The sequence below is a fragment of the Mirounga leonina genome, unplaced genomic scaffold (assembly GCF_011800145.1).
Source record: "Mirounga leonina isolate KUSES-001 unplaced genomic scaffold, KU_Mleo_1.0 Mir_91, whole genome shotgun sequence".
Taxonomy (NCBI): Eukaryota; Metazoa; Chordata; class Mammalia; order Carnivora; family Phocidae; genus Mirounga; species Mirounga leonina.
The window spans coordinates 40,017,478-40,030,919 of NW_023270839.1; the positions used below are offsets into that span (position 1 = coordinate 40,017,478).

A 13,442-nucleotide genomic window follows, 5' to 3' on the forward strand; every position below is an offset into this window, starting at 1 on the left:
TTTACTGGTACTGTGTGGATTCCTGTGTGGCCGCACTGAAGCCCTCTGATAGGGCCTCTTTGACCGCTCTTCCAGGCCCCAGGCCCCTCCGGATGGGCACCTGACTAAGAAGGCCAAAACCCTGACTCTGAACCGCTACTGACCTGAAGTGTCACCCCCCCCCCCCTGCAGCTCCCTGCCTCAGGTATGGCTCCTGCACTGGCTTAGAGAGATGAAGTGTTGTGGGATGTTTGGGGGCTTATTTTGCTTACTCCCACCAATGACAGCAGTGTACGCAGCACCCTATAGGGCAGTGTGGGTGGCTCAGTCGGTTCAGCATCCAACTCTTGATTTTGGCTCAGGTCATGATCTCGGGGCCCGAGATCTACGGCCTTGGGCTCCACCCTCAGTGGGGAGTCAACTTCTGTCCCTCTGCCCCTCCCCCAACTGGTGCTGTCTCTCTAAAATCAATCTTTTTAAGAAGTATCCTATAGGGCGCCTGGGTGGCTCAGTTGGTTAAGCGACTGCCTTCGGCTCAGGTCATGATCCTGGAGTCCCTGGATCGAGTCCCGCATCGGGCTCCCTGCTCAGCGGGGAGCCTGCTTCTCCCTCTGACCCTCCCCCCTCTCATGTGCTCTCTCTCATTCTCTCTCTCACAAATAAATAAATAAAATCTTAAAAAAAAAATCACAACTGGGGCACCTGGGTGGCTCAGTTGGTTAAGCGACTGCCTTCGGCTCAGGTCATGATCCTGGAGTCCCGGGATCGAGTCCCGCATCGGGCTCCCTGCTCGGCAGGGAGTCTGCTTCTCCCTCTGACCCTCCCCCCTCTCATGTACTCGCTCTCTCTCATTCTCTCTCTCTCAAATAAATAAATAAAATCTTTAAAAAAAAAAAATTCATCCTTTAAAAAAAAAAAAGAAGTATCCTATAAACAATATAACATAAACAATTAAAACAATATCAACAAAAAGCCTTGGGCTGTGGCAGTTCCGTGCCTGACAGATCCAAATGCTTTTCCACAGGTTCTCACTGTACCGCTTCCATCTCCCCCACATAGAAGCCCTGCTTTTCTGGTTGTATAAATGAGGAACCAGACTTTGAGAGACCTTAGGAGACTTGCTCCTGGTCAGGCTTATTACTTTATTAGATGTTGCAAAGTAGTACCCGTGCGTCTAATTCAGCACATTTTGTCTACCTTTTAATATTTTTAAATTGTTTTACATTGGAATGACTACTGATGGGTCATTCTTTCTCTGTCCAGACGCAGCCCTCGTTAGTCTTCTACTGACTTTGAATAGAGCTAATTTAACTTAATTTTATTCACCCAGGTCCTGAAGGCATTTGATTTTGCAACCCCTGCCAAATCTTGTCTACTTTCCACTCTGCAACTATAAGGTCAACATCTCAACTCCTGATGTGGGCCCAGAAATAAACCAGCCTCAGCCACAAACCCTTTGCCATTAGGCAAAAAAATCTCATTCCTTCTTTCTCCTGTTCTAATAGAACCATGGGAAAGGCCTTGAGCTGCGGAGGGGAAGGAAAGGCCTCCCTGCTGACCTGCGTAGCCTCTAAACCCTGCCTTCCTCAGACCCTGATATTACTGGGAGGGTCAGAGCCAAAACTGCCCCACTTGCCCTGCCACCCTGTTCGATGGAGAGTATAAAATGAGACAAATTGGTGGAACAAAGGAGATCATCTTTCCCTCCTGTTGGTACTGGTCTTTCTCCAGCACTTTGTTTCTGAATGGCCATGAACCTCTGTGAGTGGGCATTTCCTCCCCCTTTCTCACCCCAGTGTGTAGCTCAGGCACCCCATCTCTGACCGTCTCCTCACTGGGATGTCCCTTTTCATTTCATCCACAAAGGTATTTACTGGGTGCCAGACACTGGGGATTCAGTGTTGAATACACAGGCAAGGTCCTTGTCCTCTATGGAGCTCACTTGCTACTAAGAGATGCAGACACAAGTCAGGTGATCACACGAATAAGTACATAGGACGGTGCTGTCACAATGGAATGCTTGGGGACCTGTTGCCCCCTAGCGGTCTGTGGTCTCCATAAGTAGAATAACAACAGTACCAGACCGTGTTGGTATGTTTTACATATTAATTTACTTTATCTTCACAACGAGCCTACCAAGCAGGTAGGGTGATTACCCACCACAGGAGAGATTTACAGCCACTGAGAAGTGAAATAACTTGCCCGAACTCACCCTGCCAGTCCGGGCGATGCTTCTGCTCTTGGTTGAGCAGCAGACCTGTCTACAGCCTGGTGAATTTCAAAGTGTGCCCCAGTCCCCTGAGAACAAGACAGGGGGAACCAGGCTCAACCCCCGCAGGTGAGATTTAGGTTAGACACTAGAAAGAACTCCTTGGCAACAGTTATAAGTATACGAGAAAAGGAATGCCTTTTCTGGGAATTTGCTTCTCCCCCGAATTTCCTGTATGGCACAAATAGCATTGTAAAAAATAGAGGAATTATTCTAGGAAAATAAAAAGATCTCTCATAATTCTTCCTTGTGAATTGGGTTCCTTTTTCCATCTTTTTTTTTTTTTTTTTATAGCCCAATGTGAGTCTTGAACTCCTGACCCCAAGTTCAAGAATCAGATGCTTCACCAACTGAACCACTCAGGTACCCTTCTTCTTTCCATCTTTCTGGGCCAGGTTGAGGCTGTTAGACAGCTGGGTCACTGAGACGGGAAGTGACTAGATCTGGCAAGGCAAGGATGTGGTGACTAGCAGAGGTCAGCTCTTCTCTCCCTGCTTCCATAAGGGGTGGACACCCCTGTGTACCTCAGCAGGGGGACCTGGACACCTTCTTACCCTTATAGGCCACTCTGGATAAAGTAGGGCAGGGGTGAAGCTGTGGGGGATTACCTGCTATTTCAGAGGAGAACAATCAAAACTGCATGTGATCTGTGTCCCTGGGGGAAACAGGGAGGGGAGAAAGGAGCAGTCAGTAAGGATCACGCAGAGCTAGATGATTAAAATGGCTTCCACGGGCTCCCTGCTCGGCAGGGAGCCTGCTTCTGCCTCTGGCCCTCCCCCCTCTCATGTGCTCTCTCTCTCTCATTCTCTCTGTCTCAAATAAATAAATAAAATCTTAAAAAAAAATAAATAAATAAATAAAATGGCTTCCACGTCAATGGGTAGGGTCATAAGTTCCCATTGCCTTACCCCACCCTCATTTCAACACCTCCAGCCCTGAGTTGGCTGCATAATTCCTTGGGTATCCTGGGATGTCCCCTCTTGCTCTTGGGAGATCTGTGTCCTCCCTACCAAGGATTTCCCTTAGGCCTAATAAAATATTTTTCGCGTGCCAAATGCTTCAAAGTTTAAAGTATTTTCCCCACATTCCCTCATCTTTTAAAATAAACTTTATTTCTTAGAGCAGTTTTAGGTTCACAGTGATACCGAGCAGATATTCCCTCATTTTTAATTTTGATTCTCACATCAGCCCTACAAAGAGGCAGGACTGGTATTACTATCTCCACATGGACACTTAGATTACATTTAGAATCACACAGTAGCAAACAGAGCCTGGTGTTAACTGAGGTCTTCTGATCTCTTAAGCCCCAGACACTTTCTCTTGGTTCCCTCAGAGTGCCTTCTGAATCTTTCCAGATCTTTCCTCCCCCTAAGCATGGTAACCCTGCACCATCTCTCCTTCCTAGAGCTTAGAACCAAGTTTGAGAAGTTTCCCCAGTTTCCTTGTTGACTGCAGGGGACCACGGAGAGCCCATCTGTTTCCCCAGTGGAAGGCCCACCCTGGCAGAGGCACTGGGACCCAGAACTTGTACAATGCCCTGATAAGCTTCTTAGAGGCAGGTATTAGCAGGGATCGGATATTCTTCCCCTGAGATGCCCTTCACACCCGACCTGCCTTGAATTAGGATTCCACAGGGGAGCTGGGTACAGGAGAATGGGGTGTTTCCTGCTGTCCAGCTTCAGACTCACTCTTTGAGACCCTGGATTCTGACAAGTTTCCAGAACTAAGAAGACACTCAGATGTCCAGGTGTGAAGGTAAATGATGTGATTAGGTAGGAGGGGTCAGCTGGGGTGCCGGCTCAGCTCCGTTAGACAACACAGAAAGAAAGAGACCCTCCCAAGTTTCTTTAGGAGAGTCAAGCAGCTTGCTGCGGAGTTGAGTTTATGGCAAGGGACAGGGCCACTGGGAAGACGGTTACAGAAATCAAGGACAGAGAAGGAAATGTACTTATTCTGTACTTCTCCTTTTGCTTGTTCCTTTTTTGCTTTAAGACAAATGCATTTGGGGACGCCTGAGTGGCTCAGTTGGTTAAGCGACTGCCTTCGGCTCAGGTCATGATCCTGGAGTCCTGGGATCGAGTCCCACATCGGGCTCCCTGCTCAGCAGGGAGTCTGCTTCTCCCTCTGACCCTCCCCTCTCTCATGTGCGCGCGCTCTCTCTCTCAAATAAATAAAATCTTAAAAAAAAAAAAAAAAAAAAAGACAAATGCATTTGCGTCTCTAATTAGTGTGGCCTGCTGGGAAGATTGGGGCATTAGAAGGCTCACCTGCGCAGCCACTCACAAGCTGTGTCAGGTTGAGCAAGTCCAGCTCCTCTCTGGATCTCAGCTTCTTCAGGTCCCAAATGGGGAGTTACGCTAACTAGTGTCTGTAAGTCCTCCTACCTTTAATGACCTGAGACTCCATGAGTCACTCATCTCACTTCTAATATATTCCTTTAAATGCAAAACCAACCATTTCTAGTTATTGTTTTATAATAATCTGCAGACACTAGAGATTTAATAAATATTTACTTGGGCTGGACCTCAGTGCCCTTCTTTATAAATTGAGGATTTTTTCAGAGCCCTTCATGTTCTTCTTCCCCTCCTGAAGAATATAAAATTAAACCTTTATATAAAACTATAAAATTAAAATTTTATATAAAATTAACCCTTATGTAGCACTTGATTCTGTACAATGCTTTTCATAGACCTTATGTGTTTTTACTCTCTCAACATTCCTGTGACATAGGTATGTGTTGTTACTATTGTTCTTTCTTTTTTTTTTTTTTAAAGATTGTATTTCTTTATTTGACAGAGAGATAGAGAGCACAAGTAGGCAGAGCGGCAGGCAGAGGGAGAGGGAGAAGCAGGTTTCCCGCTGAACAGGGAGCCCAATGTGGGACTTGATTCCAGGACCCCGGGATCATGACCTGAGCTGAAGGCAACCACTTAACCAACAGCCACCCGGGCGCCCCCTATTGTTATTTCTATTAAAATAAATTTAAATTTAAAATATCATGAAACGGCACAGGATAAAAAGGTTAAACAGTTAAACTGAAATCAGGATTTACTGAAAAGTAAGTCTTCCTCAGACCCCGATCTCTGTTTCCCTTCTCCGGATGTCCTTCCAAGGATCATCTTTGCATAATCAACCCATATGTTAACACGTTTATTTCACAGATGAGGCAATGAGGTTCGCCTGTCCAGGGTGGCACAGCTGGAAAGCAGCAGGGCTGGAAATCCAGGCCTTGACTCCATTCCCCATGTTCTTCCCACCACACCACACTGTCTGGGAAGCATCATGACATTAGCTTTGTCCTCTCTGGGTGATACCGTGGAATGTTTTAAATGGGTCCAAAACCAAAAAACCAAAAAACACCCACACGGAGTCTTGATGTTTCTAGCACTGCCTTCTTCCGCTGCCTATTTTTGTCTAAAGCTTAAAATCTTGTCTCCTTATCTTCCTCCTGCCTTTGACAAGGTGAGATCTGTGGCCTGGGGCACCAACTGTGGATGACTGGCTCCCAGCAACTCAGGCTTGGACCTGAGGGGTGCTGGCAGACCTCTCACAGGGATCCCAAAGAGGGTGAGGTAGACCCAGGCATGCCAACAGCCTACGCAGCACAGAGGACCTCTAATGCTTTTTCCTAAGAGCGGGCATTTTTCTCTGGAACAGGCAGTAGGGGTAGTTTTGTTCCAGCAGAAACAACTGCTTCCTAGCACAAAGGCCTCTATATGAATTGTCATCACTCTTTTCTAGGTGATGGTTTGATGGCTCCCAGCTCTCCTCTTAGGGGCAAATAACCTCTTTTTTTTTTTTTTTTTTTTTTACCCTCCCTCAGGTTTGTGGATACCCCCTGGCTGGGCTTCATGGAGAAATCTTCACTGATCACCAACCTGAATCCCAGAACAGACCCCATCTTTCCATGGACAGAATGAGAGGTCTTCTGTAACCAGGCATAACTGGCCATCATGGGGAAGTTGATCAGAATGGGAACACGGAAGAGGCGGTTACTCTGGCCAAAGCGGCTTCTTTGGAGTCGACTCTTCTTCCTGTTGGGAATGTTGATCATCGGTTCTGCCTACCAGCACCTGAGGAGCCCCCGGGGCCTCCCCTCATTGTGGGCAGCAGTCTCCTCCCAACACCCTGTAAAACTGGCCAGCCGTGACCTCCCTAACAACGATATGATGATGGTGAGCAGTGACCCTCCAAGAGCTAGCTCTGAAATGATGGGTGACACACGGGTGCCCCAAACTACAGTGGGCAAGGATGAGGCAACACGTGGCATAACAATGGAGAATACCCCCAATCCACCCAGAAGGACAGCCAACATCACTCCAACAATGCCCAAGAATAACTACAGCCTAACAGCTGCAGACGCAGAAAGAACGAAGGAAGACACCACAATCACACCCAGTAGAGTACTGAATCACTACACCCCAACTTCAAAAAGGCCAACAGTAAAGAATCATACCCCAACAACATCACCCAGGGTAGAAGTGCAGAGCTATCACCCAACTCAGGCTGGGAGAAAGGTGATGAAATATACCCCATCTCCACTTGGTAGACTAGTAAGCACTTATGCCCCATCCACACTCATGACAATGACAGAGAGCCATGGGATCACCCCCAGAACAACAGTGAAAGACAGTGAAACTATGGCAACCACCAAAATATTGGAGACCAACCCCTCTAAGAGAATAGTAGAGGAAACCACCCCAACTACTCTCAAGGGACTAATTAATAAAACGCCAACTCCCCTGATAAATGACATGGAAACAAGCATCTTGACTTCTCCAAGGAGTATGACGGAAGAGAACACCCTGACTACCCCCAGAAGAGTGGATAATAACAGATGGACCAAGCCCCGGGGGCTAGTGGGAAAGAACAAGCTGACGGCGCCCCTGGGAGTGGGCCTGGAGCACACCACGGCCATCTCGGAGGGGCGAGTGACAATACGCACCACCACGACAGGCAGTGGCCCAACAGAAACCAAAGCCTCTACCGCTACCTGGAGTGTTAGTAATCCCTTATCTGGAACCAGCGTGTCGACCAGTGGAATATCCTCCGCCACCTTCCGGGGGCTGGCAAAGAAATCTTCCATGGCACCCAGGCCCTCATCACCCTCCAAGGTCAGGGCAAATCCAACCATCCAGGTCCGTCACTGTGTGGTTGTGGAGCCAGCCCCAGCGGTGCCCCCTGCTCCCTCCCCCAGCCTGACAACAGCTATGATCCCAGAGGCACCCAGTTCCAATCCCTCAGCGCTGCCTCCTGGGTGGCCAGACCTTCACTCCAAGGCAGAGTACCCCCCAGACTTGTTCAGCATAGAGGAGAGGCGACAGGGCTGGGTGGTCCTGCACATCTTTGGCATGATGTACGTGTTTGTGGCCTTGGCCATCGTGTGTGACGAGTACTTTGTCCCAGCCCTGGGTGTCATCACAGATAAACTGCAGATCTCAGATGATGTGGCAGGTGCCACCTTCATGGCTGCTGGAGGCTCTGCCCCTGAGCTCTTCACCTCCCTCATTGGTGTCTTCATCTCTCACAGCAACGTGGGCATTGGTACCATCGTGGGCTCTGCTGTGTTCAACATCCTCTTTGTCATCGGCACCTGTGCCCTCTTCTCCCGGGAGATCCTCAATCTCACATGGTGGCCCTTATTCCGTGATGTCTCTTTCTACATCCTTGACCTGATAATGCTCATTCTCTTCTTCCTGGACAGCCTCATTACCTGGTGGGAAAGCCTGCTGTTACTGCTGGCCTATGCTTTATATGTGTTCACCATGAAGTGGAATAAGCAGCTCGAGGTCTGGGTGAAGGAGCAGCTCAGCAGGAGGCCAGTGGCCAAGGTCATGGCCCTAGGGGACCTCAGCAAGGTAAGGACAGCCTGGCTCAAATTTCTGTAGCCCCTTTGGGGTAAAAAGATGAGGGGAGAGACCAGTGACTGTAGAGTAGAAATTGCTGGGTCAGGCCTCAAGAGATGGGTGCTCTGCTTCCCTTTGCTATTCATTCAACATTTAAAGCCCTATTCTTTGCCAGGTGCTTGGCAAGAGTGACCTTGGCTCAGCTCCCAATCATCTGATGGTTATTATTACGATCCACCATTGGCAGGGGAAGAAACGGAGGCCTAATGAATTTAAAGCACTGTTCAAGGTCACACAGCAAATAGGCAGTGGAGCTAAGATTTGAACTTGGGTTCGTCTGACTGGGTGTTTGGAAGTGACATTTGAGCTGGGCTTTGGAGAATATCCAAGGAGTTATCAGGCAGGGAAAAATGATAATCTCTTCCATGTGCATGGTGTTTAGGGTTCATCTAGCACCTTCTCTCTCATTTAATCCTGTTTGTTCACATTCCAGATTTGGAGTTAGTGGCTTGGATGGGGTCTGACAAGGTGGAAGTTTTCTGTTTTTGTTTTTGTTTTGTTTTTGATATATTGGAGATGAGAGCTCCACTCATCCACTGACAAGCTAGCCTTGGGTGCAGGGCCCTCTCTCTTGTCGAGTGGAGGCCAGATACCAGAACTCCAGCCCTGAGGCTTTCTCTTAGCTCCAGAATTCTTTTTTAAGAATATCTGTGCCCCTGTGAGGGACCTTCCTTCTAAGTTCATTGCATGGCTCAATAACCTGCAAGATAAGATTAAAGTGGGGAAGTGATCTCTGAAAATTCATCTCAAAGTTTTCGTTCCTTGACTCCAAAGTGAGGTACCCTAGGGAACACAGACCCTGTTTCTTTCCTGCTCCTAAAGGGTGGGTTCGGGCAAAGGTTGGCTCTCAGCCTGCCTCTTTCATGTCTCAGAGAAGCCACTGGTGTGGGCAGAATTTTGCATGCAAAGAATGGAAGGACTTAGCTACTTAATCCAGAGCGGTTTTGATGAGTGGGCAGGATGGAGACCAAATTCAGCAGCGTGTCTGGGAGATATATGATGCAAGAGAGATGAAATGTACTTCCTTTAGGATTTTTGAGATGATGTGGTATTTTGGCCGGAGCACAGAAGTAGGAGTCAGGAAATCTGGGTTCTAATGTGATTCTGCCTCTAACTAACAGTGTGACCTTGGACGGGTCCCTCCCTTCCCTTCTCTGGCAGAAATGACAGAGTCCAACTAGTCACCAAAAGGCCCTGTTTAACGATCATCATCCAAGCGAGTTTCGTTCTAGCTGGCCCTACACAGTGGTTATTTGTCTGGTTTGGTCAACTGAGCTCCACCTGCCATATTTGCAGATGGCCGCCAAAGAAGAAATGTCCTACGCAAGGTTATATAACCAGCAGGTATCAGAACCAGAATGGGAACCCAGTATCCGAACTCCCCATTCAGTGCTATTTCCTGTCAGCTCCTTGGAGCCAGAAACTTCAAAAAGAAAGGGAGGCTCAGAGCATTACATCATTTAATATGAAGAGACAAGGGCCTCCCCCCAGATGAAGTCCTCAGGGCCTTGCTGAGGGTGGCCATGAAGCCTGGCACTCTCCTCTGAGAAGTGCATCTAATGCCTTCGTGTACATCAGGCCAGCAATTTTCAAAATGCCTCTGACTTGCCTCCCGGTCATTATCAGTGATTCTGTTTTTATTTAAACTCTACAAATTCTGAATTTTCCATTTTGCGAGGACTAGACCATCAAAGCAGAGCTTGTGAAACAAGTGAAGCATAATCATGATTTCAAAGGAGAATTTGTAACCTACTTAAGAGACTCTTCTAGGGCATTAGTAGCAGCTCTTGGCCAACCAGTGAGAGTGGTGCCGATCACAATTCTGTTCTTATTTGCTGAAACAAATCCAATATGAATTTTATTTAACAGCGTTATTGAAAAAAAAAAAACAAAAAACGGAACAGGTTGAATTACTGGCTATACTTGAAAGTCAATCTGTATTTATTTAAAATTAAAAATCTAAGGGTGCCTGGCTGGCTCAGTCAGTGGAGCATGCGACTCTTGATCTTGGGGTTGTCAGTTTGAGCCCCACATTTGGTGTAGAGATTGCTTAAAAATAAAATCTTTGAGGGACACCGGGGTGGCTCAGTTGGTTAAGCGTCTGCCTTTGGCTCAGGTCATGGTCCCTGGGTCCTGGGATTGAGCCCTGCATCGGGCTATCTGATCAGTGGGGAGCCTGCTTCTGTCTCTGCCTGCCACTCCCCCTGCTTGTGCATGCTCTCTCTCTCTCACAAATAAATAAATAAAATCTTTAATAAAATAAAATAAAATAAAATAAAAACCCTATAGTTAGTACTTTCCAGCATTAACAACTCCTCACTAAAAATTAGTCCAAATAATAAGAACTGTGGCTATTTTGAAATGGTTTTTAAAATATCTGGATTTGGATTTCACCTCCGGTGTCTAAAAGCCAGAGAGAGAGAGAGAGAGAGAGAGAGAGGGAGAGAGGGAGAGATGGAGAGAGAGAGAGAGAGAGAACTGTTTTTGCTTGTATCTTTATGTCTGTGTTTCCTGGCCACTATCTATGATCTGGTCAGAGGGAGATAGATTGTCCTGCACTTCACTGATAGACTGAGAGCAAGCCATTCAGTTTTGAATTCATGAAACAATTCTCTGGAAATCCAATTGTTGATCTAGTAAACTGTGTTGGCATTCATTTTTGCAGTTTATGCAAGAGTGTGTCCTCACCCCTGTAAACTGTTTCACTTTAACATGAAAATAAACGTGCCTTACTCTCTCACTCCTGTTGATGTACTGACTCACACCTCTCCTTGACTAATGGTTTCCCTCTTTGAGCATCACCCCAGGAAAGCAGGGGGCCTAGGAAGCGGCTTATTCAATCAGCCATGCTCCGAAGTGAAGAAGTCAGAGAGAAGTGGGGCATAACCAGACAGAGTGATAGGAACCAGGGAGGGAGGCTGGGGAGGCGAGGTCAGAGCCACAGGTGCTCGAGAAGTCTAAGCAGCAGGAAGAGAGATGGAGGGCAGTGTGAGCCAGCTCCCTCTGGAGAGAAACAGGAACAGGAAAGACATCTGGGCCTCTCCCTTCCTCTGTTGCCAGCCTGGGGTGAGGTGTGGAGGGGTAGCTACAGCATCAGGCTCATCATTGCCACTGCATGGGGAAACACTCTTTGTATCTCCCAAAGAGGTGAGCACGGGCTCTCGTCTCTAGCAGGAGGTGCACAAGTATGGGGTTCAGTTTCCTCAGGAAACCCTAACAGTTCAGGGGCTCCAGTGTAGAGAGAGAAAGGAGTGGGGAGGGAATCCTTACTTATGGAGGGCCTATTCCATACATATCTGATCTCAACAATTTCTCACAAAAGCCCTACAAGGATGGATTATAACCTCCATTTTGCAGATGAGGAAACTGAGGCTCAGAGAGGATCATTAACTCATCCAGTTCCATAGCTTGTTGGTGGTTCTCACCATTGGCGCGTGAAACTGTATATCTGGGTTTTAACCCAGGCTCCACTGCAAACTGCCCCTGTTGCTCTGGGCAAGTCAGTGCAATTCAACAAACCTTTATCAGTAAGTGCTTTGTTTTGTTTTTTTTTTTTTTTTAAGATTTTATTTATTTATTTGACAGAGAGAGACACAGTGAGAGAGGGAACACAAGCAAGGGGGAGTGGGAGAGGGAGAAGCAGGCTTCCCACAGAGGAGAGAGCCCGATATGGGACTCGATCCCAGGACCCTGGGACCATGACCTGAGCCGAAGGCAGTTGCTTAACAACTGAGCCACCCAGGCGCCCCTATCAGTAAGTGCTTAAATGAAAAACAGTGTGGGGAAAAGATTGTGTCCCTTCCAGTAGAAAGGACAGGCACAGACAAGAGTAACTGCAATAGAACGAACCCTATACAAAGTGCTACGAAGTCACTTTGCTTTCCTACCTTAGATTGCTTATCTATAAAGTGAGTGGGATGATGATCTCACGTAGGGGTTGGCAAACTTCTATGGTAAAGGGCCAGACAGTGAATAGTTCAGGCTTTGCAGGCCATGCAGTCTCTGTCACAACCCAGCTCTGTTGTTGTAGCATGAAAGCCGCCACAGACAATACACCAACAGACAGGAGCGGCCACATGCTGTTTTCCCAAGTACAACATCCTTGTAGGTGTTCCAGCTGAACAACTTGGGGATGAGAGCAGCAGAGAACGATTCATTTTCTTCCTGAATATTTACCCGACTGATATCTGTAGAGTTTCTGAGCTGGAGGGCCTTTCACTTTACTTTTTATTCTGCTCTGACAACCTAGAATTGGGATAAAGGTTTTTTTAGGGGGGGAGGGAATGATTCTAATCAGAATTCACTTAAGAGCATTTCTAGAAAAAATAAAATGGTGTAGCATCAGACATGGACACATAGTAACAATTTTAGAGTCTCTCTTTTGACACTGGCTGAAAAAAAATCAAAGCTAAGCTATTTTAGATGACATTGGTCAAACTGGCATGTATTGGTTTGGGATGCCTCCTATGACCCCTATTGTTGACTTGCTCTGAAACTTTATACCTGTGTATAAAGTATACCTGAATATAAACTATACACCTCTCAGTGTATTTATTCTAGCCCCAAATGATAAATATCTGACTTGCCTTGACCATGCATAATCACAGAAAGCCAACAAACAGCAAAGCTGATGCACTGGCCTGGCTTAAAAAGCTTTATCTATCTGTGGTTGAAGCACCATAGGCCTTTCTTTATAGAGAGAGCTCCCAGCTTAGCTAGAAAGACCAGCCATCTGCATGAGATGCTGATTGGCAATATGGTCAGAGGGGCACCAGTGGTAAAAAGGGATCCAAGGGGGGAGGGGAACAAGCCTATTTTGGATCCTTTTGGGTCCCTGTCCACATCATGCCCTCAAGAATACTTCAGAATGTGAAACTCTGGAGAAAAGTCTGCCATTCTTTCCTCAAATGCACTGGGGGCTGTTTTTTGTTTTGTTTTTCCCTGGCAAGGTTTTTTTTAATTAAACCAACCAACATGACCCTCCAAGCAGACAAACCAGGTGCCTCCTAAGGGGGCCAGTCCTCCCCTTTCTAGTCAGGGTTGACATTTATTCCAAGGGCTTCTATCAGTGGCCTGTATTCAGCAGGGCTGTGGACAGGAAGCCCTGTGAACAGGAAGGCCTCTCCAGCATCTGTGGACCCCACTCATGCTAGGCTGCAGGGAATCCACTAAGCTCCCAAAGAGCCCCTCCTAGCCTGGGCTGAGGGGTTCCCACCTTTTTCTTTTCTTCCTTTCTTTCTTTCTTTCTTTCTTTCTTTCTTTCTTTCTTTCTTTCTTTCTTTCTTTCT

The 13,442-nt window shown here is 47.1% G+C and overlaps 1 protein-coding gene across 1 annotated transcript in view; it reads left to right on the forward strand.

Moving 5' to 3' along the window:
• SLC24A1 (solute carrier family 24 member 1) overlaps positions 1–13,442 on the forward strand; it is a 39,500-nt gene that overhangs the window by 4,753 nt on the left and 21,305 nt on the right. The window contains exon 2 of the mRNA XM_034994074.1: positions 6,072–8,106. Coding sequence (XP_034849965.1) covers positions 6,202–8,106 — 1,905 coding nt within the window. The 5' untranslated portion in view covers positions 6,072–6,201. The remainder of the gene's footprint in view (positions 1–6,071; positions 8,107–13,442) is intronic.